This window comes from Haliotis cracherodii, unplaced genomic scaffold (assembly GCF_022045235.1).
Source record: "Haliotis cracherodii isolate W230 unplaced genomic scaffold, xgHalCrac1.p SCAF_15, whole genome shotgun sequence".
Taxonomy (NCBI): Eukaryota; Metazoa; Mollusca; class Gastropoda; order Lepetellida; family Haliotidae; genus Haliotis; species Haliotis cracherodii.
Window position 1 is genome coordinate 4846936 of NW_027266270.1, and position 20516 is coordinate 4867451.

At 39.5% G+C, this 20516-nt stretch overlaps 1 protein-coding gene across 2 annotated transcripts in view; it reads right to left on the reverse strand.

The window, feature by feature from the left end:
* Positions 1-20516, reverse strand: part of LOC139462186 (serine/threonine-protein kinase 38-like) — a 92247-nt gene that overhangs the window by 19606 nt on the left and 52125 nt on the right. For both annotated transcript variants that reach the window (XM_071243741.1, XM_071243740.1), the window contains 2 exons: positions 14337-14459; positions 3-86 (listed from right to left, as the gene is read on the reverse strand). In XM_071243741.1, coding sequence (XP_071099842.1) covers positions 3-86; positions 14337-14459 — 207 coding nt within the window. The remainder of the gene's footprint in view (positions 1-2; positions 87-14336; positions 14460-20516) is intronic.

Below are 20516 nucleotides of genomic sequence, written 5' to 3' on the forward strand. Positions count from 1 at the left end.
ACCTGGTCTTTTTCCAGCATATCTATCTTGCGAAGAATCTTCATTGCATAGACATGACCAGTGTCCTTCTTCTGTACCAAGCGTACCTGAAACACGGACACAGCATGTACTGCACTGCACTGAACATCCCACTCCATGCTGGACCCATCTCAGTAGGGGAGTCTCTAATACACAGTGGCTTACGATAACTGAGGGTCCTGATGGGGGGTCCCATAAGCAGTAAACAGTAATATTTAGGGTACTTTTTCATTAAGCAGTTATTTTTTGGTATTCTCCGTTTAGCATTTACGATAAGAAAAGATGAATTTTACGTTTACGATGGTGTTTGAAGGGTGTTTTACGTTAAGCATTAAAACCCATCAGGACCCTCATAACTATGTGTGCAGTGCTCGGCCACTAGTCCCAGATTAGTGAAAATCTTGGGGGACAAGTTGTTTTTCTCCCTAAAATCAAGTTATTTTAAATAAACCACTTGTTCCAAATGCTCTGCAGACTGGCTGTATTTGACCAATGGTGTATACCCCTGGTTTTAAACTTTATTAAGCAATTAACTACAGCATTTAATGATGAAACTAAATTCCACAGACAATGTCTCGTTTTCACACAGGGCACAAACTACAACATCTAGATTTAACACGGAAACACGCTAAGGAGTAGCCTTGCTCCAAGGCTGTACTGAAACATAAGTCCATGGATGTGTAGTAATTCCATCCTCCTAAAAGGCAAGTCTAGTACACCAGTGTCTTTTAGGACAATTTATTGTTATTATTTACATAATCTAGAAATTATGATTCAAACTAATAATTATTCCCTAAGTGACTTGTGCAAGTCTAGCCAAGGAGCATTGTCCCTCTTTAAGTGGAAATTGTTTCCACAATGACTCCAAATCTTCACCGATGCAACGAAGACATTATCATCTTCTTCAAAGTGGCAGCGATCTACTTCAAGATCATCATTGTAAGTGTGTTATTCCCTGAAAGCCCGTGTGTATTGTTCCGCTCCTGTTGTCTGGCCTCTTCAAGCCTATCACGCGTCCCAAACCTGCCCCAAACCACATGTAAACATGGGAGCTAGGGTTCCCTCTATTAGTATCTAGTCAGCTGGTCAAGTCTTCAGTAACACTTGGTGGCCGCCTCCCACTCTCAAACTGACCGCAGTGTTTAGTCTGGTCTTGGGGGGCATTAGTTCCATGTGGATGGTGGCTTCCCACTATCATGTTAACCCTTGATGTGTTGACTGACTTACAGACCCTTGAGCTTGTTGTTTTATAAAACAATCACCCTCATTCCACACTCAGCTCTAGCAGGCGATACACATCCAATTTTCATCTCTAATGGAAGAGGCTTGAGGGTTCTTTTATTTTCAAGGGTTCTAATCTTTTATCTTATGCAGTCTAGTAAAATGTTGTTCAGTATAATAAGCTCAGCTAATAGTAGTCCACATAATGACACCAAAATCTACTGAAAATGTTGAGAGCCTAGATTGGGCTTGCAGACTCAAACGTTTTTGTCACAGGCTATTCATGTAATCTTATACATAGAGAATCTCACCCGAGTGTCTTTTGATATCAAATATATCAACACGAGTTGATAAAAGTGGAAAAATTCCAAGGCTTGCCGAGGTATTTTGCCACTTTTATCAACGAGTGTTGATATATTTGATATCAAAAGACACTCGGGTGAGATTTTATTTATCATCTAACATCATTCTTCCAACTTTTTTAATTTGTAGACAGTAATTAGCAGTGTCTTCAGTGTAAAAAGTACTGCTAACATATTCAGTAGCAGAGCCATTAGTGATGTCATTTGATTGTGACGTAACAATGGTCTGCAAAGCATTGTGATGTAATTTCATTGCAGCGATATCTACAGTGTAGTTATCGCTTGATCTAATCCAACCGATATCTCCTGTGGGAGCCAGTTTTGGATGATAAATAACTATACATACATAATTATATTTCAAGAACAATATGATAGCCTCCATTATTGGGTTTCCTGTTTTAAGTCATAGGGATAGATTCCTGATTATGATAGAGCCCTTTGATTTGAGGTATGTTTTTTTCTATCATTATTGGAGATTTCAATTCAATATTAAAATATTTCAGATGACATAAGTGTAAAAAAAATCATCAAATAAACTCCTTCCAGGCCTCGGTTCCAAGCAACTAATATCAGCATATTTAGACAACAGTCATTTAGCTGAATCACAGCAAGGGTTAACAGAATTCCCCTACCCCCTTCAAGCATCCTGTAAAGTTCTTTATCCCTGGTTTCCCTAAATACCATGGATGATTAACAAGGCTTGTTGTACCTGACCCCGGGTTCACAGAGGCTGCACAGTAACCATCAGAGGTGGTTGAACGCTGTGAGTATCTTGTCCATTGTAAAACCATAAATTATAGATAAGCCTACTGATAGCATCCATTGTAAACACATAAAGCCATAAAAGTGATGCTGGTTGATTGCCCTCTTGTGGTGCTCCCTGTACGGCGATCACATACTACTGACGTTGAAGTGCCCTTATAACAATATAATATCGGGAATTGTTGGTTGATTTATTGTGACTCATCCCGTATATCACACTTCCACTTGAACCGTTTTAAGCCACCTAAATCTCAACAACAACATGTCAAGTAAGGGAACAGTGTCTTAAGTTGCAGTTCAGAATGATCCAGTTATACCATGGCAGCCTGTGAACAATAGTCTTGTCCAGGAAAAACAGTGGTTAACAGGATGAGGAACAATCTCAGCAATCAGAGTGCCGTTGTACGAAGCAATCTTAGCGCTAAGGTGATCGTAGCTTCCATACCCTAACATAGAATTATGACAGTCTTAGCGCTAAGGTGATCATAGCTTCCATACCTTAACATAGACTTATGACAGTCTTAGCGCTAAGGTGGTCGTAACTTCCATACCTTAACATAGAATTATGACAGTTGTAGCGCTAAGGTGATCATAGCTTCCATACCTTAACATAGACTTATGACAGTCTTAGCGCTAAGGTGATCATAGCTTCCATACCTTAACATAGACTTATGACAGTCTTAGCGCTAAGGTGATCATAGCTTCCATACCTTAACATAGACTTATGACAGTCTTAGCGCTAAGGTGATCGTGGCTTCCATACCTTAACATAGACTTATGATAGTCTTAGCGCTAAGGTTGTACAACAGCACCCAGGACATAAAGATCAAGTAAAACCATGGCAGCCTGTGAATTATTGCGTCTTGTCCAGACAAGCCAGTGGTTAATACGACGAGAAACAATCTCAGCCATCAGGACATGAAGATACACATTGTATTTCTATCATGCCAAACTCATCACTATTCCAGCTATATGACAGCAATCTGTAAATAACCTGGACAGACAATCCAGGGACTGATACAATGAGCAACGATCCATGCAGTACAGTGACACTCAATGAAATCAAGTCAACGAGCCTGACCACCCAATCCATTACGTCAGCTCATATGACTAGCCTGGGTCGCTCAGGAGACCAATTCCATTCTGGAATCACCAGGGAAGTCACACAATGTAAGCAACCGATTCTCATTAGTCATTACGGTACTTCAGACCTTGTATACCCCCTTCCTCTTCTCTATCTCCCCCCTTCCTAAACCAATGCTTTACCACGGAACTTTCATAATGGGATAAAACATTCATTTCATTTACCTTTTCTTTCCAAACCACACCTCAGAGCTTCAATATTAAGTGACATCCTGTCCAATCTTGATAAAACGTGGGAATAACTTCAGGTGATATGACAATATATAGTTCAAACAATGAACCAATGGTTTGCAAGTAACAATGGGAAACGCTGATCAGTAACAGAAATCACGGAAGTTGTGTGTGCATCAAGCTCCAGCCTGACGATGATGTAGCTGCATCAATACATTGATCAATGAACCACCCACAGAGAAGGTTGTCTACACAAGAACTGCCTGTCTTGTGGAGCTACAGAAGACTTTCACAAGTTTCTATGGCAATAATTATTAGCTTAAATCATAATTTCTATATTATATAAATAATAAGAACAAATGTCCCCCCAAAAGACCTGTACTGTCCGCTTATCTAGAACTGCCTATTATATTATGCCTTTGTTCTCCCAGCAGTGCATGGGTACCCGGTAGGATGAGATGTAGTTAACCTTCTAACGCCTAACAGGCAGCTAAGGTTGTATACTCCCCAGGGAGCTGAGAATGACTGTTGAGTGCACAATGATCATTGACTGAGGTAATAATGCATATAAATCAGTAACGACATATAAAAAGATCCCGTTCTTCGCCTCTTACAACAAGCATACATCCCATCAATGAAGTTGCTTTGTATGACAAGGACAGGTTGCTGGGGAAAATTTTTAAGCCAGAATCCCCTTTACTCTCTATATTATAAGGGCTTGAGCATACAAACACAGGCAGTGATAGAAATTGTCACCCGTCCTATAGTCCTTGCCAAACTGCTTAATAGTTAAGTATCATAAGGACAAGCAGAGATTTGACATTGATAAGGGTTTTGCTATGTGTTTTTATATAATGATGAGAGGATAAAAAAAAGTTCATTTCTTTGTAATTTTTGTAAACAAGTAATGTGTTTTTCATAAATTGTAAATGAACTTCCCTGATCAATCAATGTTTACAACAAAAGATTGCAAATATGCCATAGCTATTGTCCTGCATATTTCCCATTGTCTTGTGAACAGTCTGTCACGCCAGACGGACGCAATATCGCCACTGACTTCACGTCACACTGGAATCATTGACCCGCTTGAGCTCAACACGTTTTTCTTCCTATTTTGTTAATGAATACGACTGGTGGCTTTTATCAAGAAGCAGGTGCTTGTGATAGGTTGATGTTGTTACCATGGCAACAGTACACACTAATCACAGCACTACATCATCAATTTTCTGCAACCAACAGAGAAGTTGAAAGCCTCATCGCAACCAGCTCACACAGAAGCATGAAGCATGTTACTGCAGATATCCAGGATGAATTATTCATGAAAAGGTAAACCTGTCAAGAATGTTCCTCTAAGGAAATACTGTATTACTTCTTTGTTCGTTTTCAAATGAAATCCATGGAGTGAGAAATGGAATAAGTGATGGGGGTGGTGTTGAAATGTCAACTCCAACCATGTCATAGATCCAAAAATAATTCTGCCTGGAGGAAGTAAACCAGTGCTTGATAGCGAGAGGATCAATACATTCAAGCAGGGGCGTTACATCGAGGCACAATCAGCAGGCCAACAATCTAGGAGCTTCCTGATCTATGGCTGAATTAAACCTTCCCTCCTCTTCCTCGTCCTCGTCCCCACACCCTTCACCACCAATATCATTAAGCTAATATGTTTTGTTTGTTTGCTTGTTGTGTAACGGCACACTCAGCAATATTCCAGCTATATGACGGCGGTCTGGAAATAATTGAGTCTGGACCAGACAATCCAGTGATTCACATCATGAGCATTGTTCCACGCAATTGGGACACGATGACATGAATCAACCAAGTCTGCGAGCCTGACAAACTAATCCCATTAGTTGCCTCTTACGGCAAGCATGGGTTGCCAAAGACCTATTCTACCCCTGATCTTCGCTCAACTCAAATATGACGCAAAGCAGCGTAAACCTCTCGAGAGTGTGCAAAAGCAGTAGAGTTCTTGTTCAAGGCTGTCAGTTCCTGTAGGGTAAAGCCTGAAGCAACTGTCCTTCCAGGATGATTCATAATTTTTTATGGAAATAAAGAACTCAGGTTTGTACTATCAGCCTTAATGATGCACATTACAGCAGCTTTCTTCCACTCCTGCATCCACAGTGAAACATCCACATTTCCTGTAGAAACTACAAAGTATACAACTGTTGAAGTCGAGATGAAATCCGGAGCCAGCAATGATATTCTCACATTTGGCACCAGAATACAAAATATTTTCAGTTATTTGGTACATACAAGACAAATATAAGCTGTAATTAGATCAATTTGCCTGTTTAACATGACTTCCATAACCCTAAGCTACCACGCAATCAAGTGATAAAACGAGTCCATGAGCGGACAGCTTAACAAATTAGTTAGAGATCAGTGAGTCATGCATGACTAACAGCAAATACACTGGGAGTAACTGGCAGGATACAAGTGTCAACATTCAACAATTGGCAACTCAAATATCTTAACTCACGACAGTCTGGAAAGGAACTAACTGACAGTTTATTAAAGGTAACGTGACTACTCTAAAATGAAAAGTATCAAACATAAACCATATAAATAATATTTTACTTTTTTGAAACACCACATTATTTAAAGACAAGCGACAGAATCAGCATAAGGATTTGGCATTAGTCCTGTAAGCAAAGCTGCCCAATAGTTAAGGTATCATAAGAACTGGTAGAAATTTGCCCTTTTTAAGGGTTTTGCTGTATGTTGGACCAGTGTTTCTACCGCTGAAAAACCTTTCCATAATAAGAAATCTCTGCTAAAAGCACATGCTACAATATCATCAGCATGTGTGTATGAATAATATCAACCTCATCATATATATACATATATATACTCCACATTTCTCACCTTAGTGAAGGTGAACCGTAAAACAGTATGAGAAAATTGTTTTACTAAGATTATACACTACTCAACATTTGCTAAAGATCAAAATAGTAATCTAAAGACAAGGGTGTGGTCCTCAGAAAACATTGAGTCGTACATCTATACAACCACCACAACCATCTTAAATGAAAATTCACAGATCCCTTATACAGTCCTGCGATAGAAACTAACCGTTTTAGTCCACTAGTCCACAGTCTGCAATCATGGCAAATATCTACTTGTCCTTATGATACCTTAACTATTAGGCTGTTTGGCAAGGACTGTAGCAGAATAGGACTAACGCTGCAGTCCCAGAATCTGACCATGTAAAAGATATAAGCAACTAAACAAGCTTTCATAATAGATTTCCCCCTCAAACACATGACTTTTAAAGACTAAGATTTGGGTGACAAGACCTGTAGGTTTTATGTATATTATAACCCTCCACAGCCTCCTCCCAACTTGGCTGTACCTTCAGATGTTCCCCACCAATATCTGGGGTGAATCAGTCTGTGGTTGGTGGGAAGATGATCTGTTGACCAACACGCTACTGATAAACATAACTGGTACTCACATGTGGCCAATGGCTCATATAGATTGCATTGAGATATCTGTAGCAGTACTGGTCCACAAACTCATCATCCAGAGTTGGGGCTGGTTGAGTTTACGGCATGAAATCTCTGATGACTAATTTACCATCATCTGGCTTTGCTATAGTAATTGAAACTTCGTACTAAGGTGTTCAGGGAGTTGAACTACTGATTTGAGAAAAGTGTCTACTCTCCTAGATCAGGAAGATTGGGCTACACCTGATGGTGTTAGTGAATTGCTTGTTCCTAAACGCCAGATAATCCATAACAAGGTACTAATCTGGGATGGAAACGAACCAAGAACTCTTCTAGCCTGAACAGTGATAACATTTAGCAATACCCCTAAAATGTTTGAAATTCTACTTGTCCTTAGGATACCCTTAACATTAACCAAACTGGTCAAGAGCTATCGGGCTAGTGCTAATTTCCATCCCTGAATATGACATTTGACAAGAATTAGAAGACTTTCAAGAATTTAAAACACACACAAAATTTAAGTGAAACAGCTCTCCATCTAAAAAATGTGGATTTTGAGGAGGTAAATGTTCTGCATGTCTGTGTATTATTTAAAGAAAAAATAGAAATAAAAAAATGTTCACACAACTCTTTCCCTATTTGAATTTGTGTTTTGACTTTATAACCATATTTCGGCCGTGATTTCTCACTGATCTGATCAAACGTCAATGTTCTCATTAAATAAACACTGGTTTTGTAATTATTGATGCAGTGCAATATTGGATAACAAACAAACTCTCGTGTCATGGATATATGTATCATAACTACAAGCCTTTATTAACTTGTGTTTATATATTTGTTATTGAAAAACTGGTGAGATTATATATGTATATATACACTCAGCAAGAAAAGCTAGGGATCATGAATATTTTTTAGGATATTTTTTGTAGTGAAGACTGCACAGACATATTCACAAAATATCCCCTAACTATTTTTGTTCAGGACACAAATATATATATATATATATACAGTCAAACACTGTTGAGTGAACTTTGACGAGCTGGAACTAATGGTTGTCTCGAGGTGAAGGCTTGGTCCTGCGTTTCTGTCTTTATTCATCTCTTTCAGTTGTGTCGAACCTTCAACCTCGACACAAAGGTGTCTGACTGTAAATGAGCATATATTTCTTCTTCCCTTTTCCCCAATCTGAATCGAACAGCTTGTGAACATTAACACCGGGAGGGTTAAATCGTGCCAGTATTGTACTGTGTGGGCATGTGGGAACCAGCTGACAATTGTGATGATTGACCTCAGTAATGCCTGGATCCCATTCTCCCCCTTCCCTCACCAAGGTCCACCCATACCTGGCACCGAGCAGGAACTGTGTACATTCTTCCTACCTACAGCACCTCAGCTGTAAATATCATAATGTTTTCACCAGATGGGACCTTCGTCCAAAGTTTATCCTGGCTATTACATCTCCTTAAACTTTCTTCGTTAAAAAGCTGACTCTCCTTTCCCTGGTTACACCTTTTTAAACTTTCTTCCTCAAACAGCTTTTTCTCATGAAACCTCCCTTAACTTTCTCTTAAATACACATTTCTTTCACCCAACCTTTTCCTCCATTCACCCAACCTTTTTCTCCATTCGACCAACCATTTTCTCCATTCAAACAACCACTTTCTCCGTTCACCCAACCATTTTCTCCACCCAACTATTTTCTCCATTCACCCAACCTTTTGCTCCATTCAAACAACCATTTTCTCCATTCAACCATCCATTTTCTCCATTCACCCAACCATTTTGAACATTTGCCCTACAAACTATTCTGGGCTAGTGTTAATCCCTGAAAATTACATTTGACAAGTATTAGAAGAGACTTTCAAGAATTTAAGATACACACACTCCATTCACCCAACCATTTTCAACTGTTGCACTACAATTTTCTCTTCTCGTCACAATTTTCTCTTCTACCCAACATTTTCTCCTTCCATCCAACAAGTTTTTCCTTCCACCCAACATTTTCTCCTTTCACCCTCCAATTTGTGTTGGAAATAAGAGCAGTCCTGGCATCCTTGCGGTCTTCTAATGTGGTACTTGAGCCTAGTGCCCCTAAGTCTGTAACTTTTGACATTAGACATAGGTAGATTTAACAACAAATTTGTTTGTAGCCAGCAGGGCTTGCTCCTTTTGTAAGTTACTGGCCCTTCTCCAAACTAACTGGCCCACAACTAAATGGTGGACATCTTGAAGTGGCCGAACCTGAGGTCACATAGACACCTAGCAGAGCTATGAAAATTTAAGAAGTCCTCACCCCTAAAACCTTTTTTTCTGCACTCAAGATTAAATCTTGGCCTCCATTTGCCTCATGTCATGGTGATTTATGAGCAGATAAACTTGTTGTAAAACAACACTACAAACTGGCGACAGTTTGTCATTCTACTGAAATGATACAATTAAAAAAAAAAAAATACACAGAGAAAGGGTGAAATTTTGACTTGCCAGACGGGCCATCTATTTTACGTTTCAGCAAGCCCTTTGTAATTTTAACTGGCAACAGGCCAGCCTTTAAATCGATCCCATTAGGGTTATGACAACAACCCCTGGACATTCACGCTTAATTTCACTATATGGTGCCTGCGACTGCGGCTGCGAATAATTAATCAGAAAATGGATTCCTCTAGATAAGTAACAATGGGAAACGTACACATCATGCCTTGCATCATGCAACTAATTAAAGAAATACCATAACGTGTGTTGCCTGGGAAAACATGCCCCTCCCTTCCCTATATTTCCTTGCCCACTGCAAATTAGTATCAGTCCATGACACACTGCACATAAATCAACTACCATCAGGAAATAATGTGAAATATACACACCAGCATACAAAATCAGAATGAGCAGTAATTCCCTTCTTCCTTCCCATTGGCTGAAGCTACCTTCCTATTGCTTGCATCACACTGTCAATACATAGCACAGACCATGTTCATATCATATAGCCATGCAATATACAACATGAAATCGTCAAAGTCATGAAATATGATCATGAAGCCTTCACCGATATTGTGACTAAGCTGTTGTTTATGGCATCAGTGCATGGAAGTTAATACGGTCCCAGCCCTATACTATACATTGCCTTTCCTTTATATTCATAGTGCTGATTAGCAAACATAGTAATATCCAAGGGAATTTACAAAAATAACAGGTTTCTAGTACACTGAACAGGGATGGAAATTAGCACTAGCCTGCTAGGCTTGACCAATTTTGTTAATGTTAAAGGTATCCTAAGGGCGAGTAGAAGGGGGTATTGCTACATGTTATCACTCTTCAGGCTAGAAGACATTCTTGGTAAATTTCCATCCCTTATTAATGGAAGAGATTATGGAAACAGAATAACAGACAGAGGTTCAAAAACACCATATGCCAAACATCTATCCATCATATTTGACGGATGTTCTGAATATAAGGGCATGTGATAACAAAGAAAATGTCTTCTTACCTAAGGTGCAAAGGACACTGTCTAGGTATGAATATTCATGTTTTACAAGTGAGGATATTGTTGATTCCAGCATTAAACAAACAAACTAGTGACGCACGCATATACTGTATGCCAGTTTTTCATACATGAAAGATTTTTTGTTACGTCATCTGTTGTCCTTGCAGTGTATTGTTTCCGAGTAGCAATATGATCTGAACAGTCAATCCTCCCTTGTCAAAATAGGCTGCTGCCCAACAAGTCTGTCACAAGCTGAGACATATCATCCATTGCATGAAACAGTTTGGAATTTCGCAATTCATCAAGTGAGTGAGTGAGTTTGGTTTTACGCCTCTTTTAGCAATATTCCAGCAATATCACGGCGGTGGACACCAGAAATGGGCTTCATACATTGTACCCATGTCGGGAAATGAACCCGGGTCTTTGACATGACAAGATAACGCTTTAACCACTAGGCTACCCGACCGCCCCCGTACCTCATCAAGCCAAGGTAATATCCTGACACTTTATGCAATAAATCGTGAAGAGTTTAGAGAAGGCAATTACAGCAAGATGCCCTATACACACCTGCAAACAGGATCTAATAGATTTTATGAAATATCACTCAAGAATTCAAGCAAGAAGATATTTGTATTGAAATCATTCAATCAAACAAGACCGTTGGCAAATTTTCAGGTGTTCTGACAAGCCACTGAACAACCTATAAATCTGTCCTTCCTTTTCAAGGCCGGAAATACTGAACAGGGAAACAAACAAACTCCTGACACAGCAGAAACCATGACAATAAAATGGAGGATAAAGCATCTGGAAGTCAACCTTTGCAAAGAGTTAGCGGTAACCGTGTCATCAAATGAAAACTGCACAATGGTGTTAAAGAACTCTGCCTTCAGACCGGAGAGTGAGCTGAATAACATGTTGGACTGTGGTGACACGCTAACAAAGATTTTCGCAAAACTATTACCATTTATTGGGGTTGCCTTGAAAACATCATTTGCCTGACTTAAACATGACACAGAATCTTCAGTGAGGGAGCTAGTGTCACTCTGGCTGAAGAATTTCAATCTTGTACAGGTGACCTGGAAATGGGATATTTGCTTGTATGGAGTGAGTGAGTGAGTGAGTATGGTTTTATGCCGCTTTTAGCAATATTCCAGCAATATCACGGCTGGGGTCACCAGAAATGGGCTTCACACATTGTACCCATTTCAGGAATCGAACCCAGGTCTTCGGCGTGACGAGCGAAAGCTTTAACCACTAGGCTACTCGACCGCCAGGGCAACAACAAGTACCATGCTTTAACATCTTTTGGTACGATGCGTTCAAAGATCGAACTGACAATCGTCCGCTCTCCAGGCCTATGCTCTTTGAACTAGACCATGGAGGCGGTCTCGGTAACTTTAAAGCCTCTGACTAATAGTGGTGTACCCTAATTGATGCAGTGACATGCTCAGTGGTATCTCTACAGCCTTACTGTGCATGACTGTTGCTACCGGGGCAGTTGAGCGCGACAAGCCATGTCGCTATTCACAAGGACCCTCACAGGGACTACACAAACACCATAATGCAACATTGTATTTACAGTCCTGTTTGAAACAAGCCCTGCTGTGTCAAAGACGCTTACAAAGCTGAATGACGCTGTACTGCACAAAGATATTTAACTTGCGGGAGGACTCTATGGGGAGGAGCAACATGGATAGGGGGGCAGTTATATGTAGTGTGTACTGTGGTTGTCAAACATGCACAACAGAATACAGCAAAAGCCATTATCAGAAGGTTACAGTGAGTGAGTGAGTGAGTGAGTGAGTGAGTGAGTGAGTGAGTGAGAGTGTGAGTGAGTGAGTGAGTGAGTGAGTGAGTGAGTGTGTGTGTGAGTGAGTGAGTGAGTGAGTGAGTGAGTGAGTGGGTGGGTGAGCCAGTGAGTGAGTGAGTGGGTGGGTGGGACGGTGGGTGGGTGGGTGACCACAAGTCCTGGGTAATGCAGGCCAGTGGTTGATAGTATGAGCAATATTCCACATGCTGGGATATAATAACTTAACCAGCCAGGTCATACATTGTAATCACATGCTATTTAACAGTTGATGCTTACGACAAGTACTGGGAACCAATTCTATCAAAGAATCAATATAGTCTGATTGTAATTTACACAGTAATTGATCAGTTTTCCCCAATGAAGACCAATAATTAATCTTTAGCCCAAACTCTAACCTCACAGTCAATGTCATAACATAGTAACTAGTCCACTGTCTCTGTCTGAGCACAGGTGAGGAGTAGCACCTGTACTATCTTTCCTATACAAGGCACACTTCATCAAGTCCACTGATGGTATTCAACTGTCTTGTGGTCCGATTAATGCAAAATACTGTATTCGACATAATAAGCGCACAGGGTGCTCTCAAAATTAGAAATAGGGAGCTCTTCTCAGAATATTATTTTAGTGAAAAAAAAACACAGTTGAAAGATCAGAAATTTTGTGGTTTATGCTGACAGCCTAAAATGTTTACATACGACAGATATATTTTTCCAGAATTCAATTGCCCATAATTAAGGGTGCATTTAACACACGACTGCATATAATACATGAATAAATAAGTCTTGTGTACATCGATCAATCGGAAGGGGTGCTGATTGGGATTGTTCACTAGCCAATATATTAGCAAATATCGCTGTGTGCGCTTATTAGAGCGGGGCACTTATTACGTTGAATACGGTACATGAAATAGTGAATATATCTTGATTAGGCAATAGATTCACTGTGCAGTTAGGATGAGGCTATGGACCAGCAGAAGGGTAGACACCATTTGTCAATCCAACCAGTCCACAGCTCATTTCAACCCTGTGGTTTACGTAAACTAACTTAATTCTGGGTGAAAATAACCAGCCCCTATTGATATTTACTAGTCTTGGACTAGCAGCCATATCTATTACCAACCTGTGTAAATATTAATACGAAACTGTGTCTACAACCCCGCTTATTGGCTGGGGAAAGGGTAGCTCCGCATCAGCGCTTGCACAGTCTTATAAGGAAGGCCAGAATATCCGTGCATTTGGGTCAACTTGGCTTTTTCCCCTGTATGCTACATAATACTGTAGACTTTCACAAGTCTCAAAGGCAAGAATAATTCATAATTTCTAGATTATGTATAAGAAACCAGAGTCCTTAGTTCACGTATCTTGACTTGCTGATGAGGAGGATGGAATTACTACACATCGGTGGATCGCAATATTTTTCTCACAGTTGCACAAAAAGTAAAAAAAATCGATTCATTCCTTAAATGTTTTCTTTAATGGCTGTTACACCAAACACTAATTAGTAGTGAAAATTAGTCGTGAAAAAGTAAATATTTTCATCCTTTGCGTCATACTTGACACTGCCAACTGTAAATTGTCAGTGTGCCAGGTATTTGACTATCCTGTCTATGAAAAGGATGGCTTACACACCACAGATAAAAGCACATACAAGTATCGTGGTGCATATCGGATCGTGAACAAGGTATTGTGATACGTATCGGATCGCATAGTTGGTGTATCGTCCCATCCCTACTAAACATCCATGGAATCTTCTTTTAGTACAGCCTTGGAGCAAGGCTAGAGGGCAATATCAATGGTCACTAAGACTGGTTACTGTTACGTCTACTTATGTTGAACAGGATAGCCCTGGCTGCAAAGCATCAACTGGAACAAGCTGCAGATAAGAACCTGAGAATAATGGTCCTTGTAATTCCGGACACTTACCTCGCCAAAAGCGCCTCTGCCGATAACCTTGAGGGGTTCAAAGTCATCCACACCAAGGCGAGATCGCTTGAGTCGAAGAAACTCGGTTTCTTTGGTGGCATGTTGTTGTCGTCGCTCCGATTTCTGAAAAACAAGACACTTTTATCATTCAGAAAACTTAACTGTTTTCAACTTCTCTCAATGCAGAAAATAATTCCTCTTCTTCTGAAAAATATTTTCAAATGCCATATACCAAACGTTTATTTTAAGATCATCAATATTATCTAAGGCAACAAGTTACCAATTTGGAAAAAATTAAATGTACCTGCATATATCTCCAGCTTGTTTATATGTGAAATGATTATGTATACTTTTCTGCATATCAATATATAACGTATTATTGTGCCAAATATATATTCCATGCACTGCTTATTTCCTGTCCTGTGAGGACGTTCTGTACATAAAACATCTTATGGAATTAATAGATTGGACAAAATCTAAAAACTTCCAGAAATCCACTATGTTCACACAAAAGAGAAGTTTAGAAGGTTGGATGATTTGGTGTATGTACAAAATAACCTTTCAAATGGCTGGTTTAAAACAAAGGGTCATCTGCAACATTTGTCAGTTGTGGTTGTTAGTTCAATATACAAGACGACAACACGTTTCTTTGTTAGCTTATGTCTGTTATGCTAACATGCTAAATCAGGCTGTTTCACTTAAGTGGCAGTTTAAAAAAAAAATATTTTAAAAAATCAATATTTCATTTCAGTGCTCATGAACAGCCTCAAATGTAACAGTTCCTTTTCCTGTTGTAGCATTAGCTTCTATAAATGTTCGTCCGTCCTCACACACCATTGATTCATAAATTCTAAACAAATGTTTAGGCCCAGGATGCAAGTACATCATATACCACTCATTACAATGCCATACATAATAGTTCATTCTAAAATCTATTCTCAATGATGAAGTGGAAGTAGTAGCAAAAATTTGATACGAAGGGTGAGTGAGTGAGTGAGTATGGTTTTACGCCGCTTTTAGCAATATTCCAGAAATATCACGGCGGGGGGACACCAGAAATGGGCTTCACACATTGTACCCATGTCGGGAATCGAACCCGGGTCTTCGGCGTGACGATCCAACGCTTTAACCACTAGGCTACCCGACCGCCCTTGACACGAAGGGATTTTGTGACATTCATATGAAAATTGCTCAGCAAATATGAACTAATTACTTTGAAACAAACTAAACATATACATAACTTATTAACTTTTAAGATGACATCCAACCTAATGGTGGTGGTGTTTGGATGATATCTACTAAAACAGCAGCATGACTCAATGTAATACACATTTCAGCTGAATCATGCTACATATTTTTTGTTGGTTTTCTCTTCAATGCAACAATTACGTTGTCAACATTTCCGTATGTGCGTGTAAATTACAGATAAAACAGAATTATGTGCGTGAGGGCGTATGCATGTGTGTGTGCCTGCGGACCTCGAAGGATCCTTAGGGAAATAGAAACTATTGACAAATTGATTTAGGCTTGAAATCTATGAATACCACGAGAACCAAGTCGTAGTCCCAAGTTTCATATTTACCTAACCTGTTTTCAGACATTATATTCACCAGCCAAACCAGTTTACTTTCTTTAACTTGAGGTCCATTTTTCTGGCTTAGCTAACGAGTAACCAAATAATGAACCACAATTTTATTCACCGGATTGTCTGATCCAAACATGCTTTTTACAGATTGTCGTTATATAGCTAGAATATTGCAACAAGCAAACAAAATTGATACAGACATGTCCAGGTCACAGCAAGCAGTGGTAAATATCAACGGGGGTCCAAGAGGTTTTCTTGTGTATTTGAATCAGTGATCCCCATATCTTTAACATTTAACATTACTGTATGATCGCGAAAAGGACCCCCTGACTTTCAAACTTGATTTCAAACACTTGAAAGGAGCTGATAAGTATTTATAGTTCCATAAAATTCAAAAAGAAATATCTTTTTTCAGCAATACGGCTAGAATCTTGAGAAAAATTAGAAAGGAAATGCACCTTGTGGTCTCAGATACAAGTTGCATTTTCAAATTAGTGTCAGTGTTTGAAATTAGGGGGACTCTGGGGTCTGTTTGAATCACGAGACCCCTAAATCTTTAACTTTTTAAATTATGATGACGACAGACCCTTGACTTCTAGTGCTTCTAGCATTTGAGGCGATGTTTTTTCAAACTGATGGCTTCTCAAAACTGACATATGGTTCTATCCGGAAGGAAACAGGACAAACAACATTTCATTTTCAGTGACTAAATGAGTGAGTGAGTGAATGTGCAGTCATTAATATCCTGGCCCTAAATAATCCAGCCTGGGTCAACACACTCACTCACTCACTCACAGAGTCCTTATGTAACGGGGGGTGTTCAAAACTATCCCTCATCATTGCATGTATAGTTATTGTGACTTTCAACACATCCTTTAATGTATTTGTAAAAAACATGAGTTCAATCTACTATGATGTCATCGATGTGACGATGTGAATGAACATAAAATAATATGACTGCATGTGAATGTGATGTGCCCTTACATCTTTACGTCTGTGTATATTTACATACATATATATATATTTAAGTGTATATTTAATTTTGAAGTATATGTTTCAGGGCGTTTGTTCTGACCGACAATAAATCCTCTTCACATTCAAGGACCAGTGTTATTTAATAACGTAACACCCCCTGTTACACTTATTATGATCACATATAGAAAAAACCCTTTAAATAGGAGCAAGTTTCGACTAGACCTTAGGATATCTTAACTATTGGGCAGTTTTGCAAGGACTATATGAAGAGTGCCAATTTCTAAAGCTGATATACAGGTCACACCTTTTAACCACCTCTCTTCAAAAGTCTGTGCAAAGCACTTCTGAGAGTGGTTGCTCAATCTTATCTCTTGACATTATTACCAGCAGATATTAGTGTTCAGATATGGACTACTATGAGCTGAACGTACTAGAACAAATCATAAAAACTTCTGAGAGTAATTTTTATATCAGGCTAGCAGCTGAAAACAGCAACTGTGCTGGGGTGCTAAGCTTCGCTAAAGGGCCAGTACATCGACGGTTCTGGGTGTTATTAAGACATGCATGAAATAATTTCCGAGTGTGACCTTACTTCATGCATGATTCGAAACTCAAACCAAAACAATACAGCTCTGCACAGCGATAAATGTCTTCCGTCATGTTTTTGAAGAGAAAGCTTGTGTTTTTTTCTCATGGATGAGTTACAAAATACAAATTGTCAGCTTGACTGGATAAGAAGAAGCCAGTGTTTGTCAAAGCCTAGATTACAATATAAATGCCTCAGTCTGATGAAGCCAATCACTCTCCTACCCAGAGTTCCTTGCGGCCCGTTCATCACATCTTACACAGTCCATTCAAGATACTGCTTTTGTTTTTAATCTTTTCATTTAAAGAGTCTACACAAATGTCATGAAATGTTTAACTTTCATTGTGAAAACATCCTTAACGTGGAAATCAATTTCCATGTGCATATTTTCCTCCATTTGCTGTCATAAAAGTCCTTCAGAGAGGCAGCGATACGGTCACTTTGATGTGTAAAGCTATATTGTCATGCACCTCACGGTCACAGTTGGAGTAGCAGGCAAAGTGCACCGAAAGGATTGCATTAGGCCCGTCGGTTCTTATTTCAGAATAATGGTATTGTTTACAAACAAGAGAAAAGTCCAGTCACGTGATAAGCCTACACTAGTGGCGTGGTCACTGGTGCTGAAACTTCTCTCGGGGAATAAGGCGAGTGAAACCAAGTAAACTCGGGGGGGATGTCATCAGCTATTGTTTGCAAACAATACCTCAGAACAGTCAAGATTACACATACATCCTGTGTGAATGCTGTGTCTCTTCAGGAGTGAGTGAGTGAGTATGGTTTTACGCCGCTTTTAGCAATATTCCAGCAATATCACGGCGGGGGACACCAGAAAAGGGCTTTACACATTGTACCCATGTTGGGAATCGAACCCGGGTCTTCGGCGTGACGAGCGAACGCTTTAACCACTGGGCTACCCGACCGCCCCCTGTGTCTCTTCAGAGATACCACTGCAGTTGCATAATGCCTGACTTCCACACACAAGAAATGCAAACATGAAAGTTTTGTCCACACATGCACACTTCAGAGACATTGGCCCTGTAAAATAATCTTTGAACATCTACAGTTTTGAAAATGTGTCAAGTTAAGTCAAGTCACTGGATGTATAAAGTTGAGCTAAAAGTGTAATGTCAATTTGTGTTCATAATACCACTTCCTCCTGTGGTTTCAGCCATAAGTAATACAAACAAATATCTCCATTTTGCTGAAATAAAAACAGAATTGAAATCAGAGTGCATCTGTATTGATCTACTATATTTGAAATTGGCACTCATCCTTTTGTCCTTGCCAAACTGCCCAATAGTTAAGGTATCCTAAGGACTAGTAGAAATTTGACATTATTTCCCATGTTATCATTATAAGGACTAGAGTAAAACTGTTAGATTCGATTGGAGCAATTTGCTACTTTTATACTTCCATAATTCAAATGAAAAATAAATATGGATAAACATATTATACATGCTAGAAAATAGTCTGGCATTCCTAACAGTAACTAACAGCAATGTGTGGTAAACTTAACGAGGCAGTTTCAACTATAAAGGCAAGGCAGGACTCTAACTTCAATTATTCCATTATGACCACTTTCGAAACATTCTTTGTCTCAATTTACACCATTTGGTTTCAACAATGTCTGCTATTTAGCCTATACCCACTCCACTGAGATCACAAAACAGTCAAGACCTCCAAGTAAATGAGGTATTTCAGGTGGTTAAGGAGCTGATGGATTTATTCCTATCGTGTCTTCTTGCCATTCCTGTGCTAATGTCCAGTCTAATTACACACCATACAATCTGTGCTGGTCCATGACAGGTTTCCCAATAGACAGTAATATTTACATAAGGAAATACACGACAGACTTGGAACACAGACATTTGTCACCTATGGAGATGGGTTTTCCCCGTGAGATGTTCATACGACGTGTGCAAATGCAAGGACATTGCAAACAATGCCTCAGAACAGCCGACATACTGGCCCTTCAAAGTACACTTCAACTAGAGCTGAGTATCGCCTAATGTCTTGAGATACGAATCGTATCACGATACGGACTGATGATACTACTGGTATTACGATACACATGAAATAGAGAAAAATGATGAAATAACTGAAATACAGATCTAAAACCTCTTTCTTCAAACATTTATTGTTATTTCAAAAACTATAACAGAGAAAACCACAAAAACAAAAGAGTTTTAAATGAAAGGATGGTTATTAACGGAACAGTTAGTCAGCATGTCCTCAACCACCAAATCCTTGTGCACAGCCATGCCTACAGGTGGCGCTATGCTACTTCTGCCATTAAGTGAGGTAACTCTATTAGCTCCTGTTCTATTTATAGTGTATCGCGATCTAAAAAACTGACGATTCAAGTATCGTGTCTACCTAAATATCGGTGAATGGTTACAGCCCCAACTTCAAGTATACACATACAAGACGCATTGTTTTCTCAAATGCAGCAGTAGAAACTAACAGTTTTAGTCCACAAGTAAACTGATATGTAAGGAGTGAGTGAGTATGGTTTTACACCGCTTTTAGCAATATTCCAGCAATATTACGGCGGGGGAAACCAGTAGAGGGGTTCACCCATGTCAGGATTCAAACCCAGGTCTTCGGCGTGATGAGCGAACGCTTTAACCACTAGGCTACCTGACCGCCCCTGATATGTAAGGACATCTCACATGTTGAAGAGAGAGGGAAAAGGTGCAGACCCCATGAGATCTATCCATTTAGTTCAAAGCTCATTTCAGATTAGTGGTTTATGTAACCTATCTCGAGGTGAACATCACTACTCCCTGTAGATTTTCTCTCATCTGACACATGCAAATTGGTGGTAATGATTACCCTTGCAGACATATACATAATGTCCTTTCACATTTATTTTCATAAGTAAGACTGCAGACATGATGCAGCAAGCCTTTAATGTGGCAGGTATCCCAAACAATGTACATGGTCAATACTTTGATTGTATTCATGAGTACAGCACCCACTCAGATACATCTGGGATTCCAACACACGCACGCACGCACAACAGAGAGAGAGA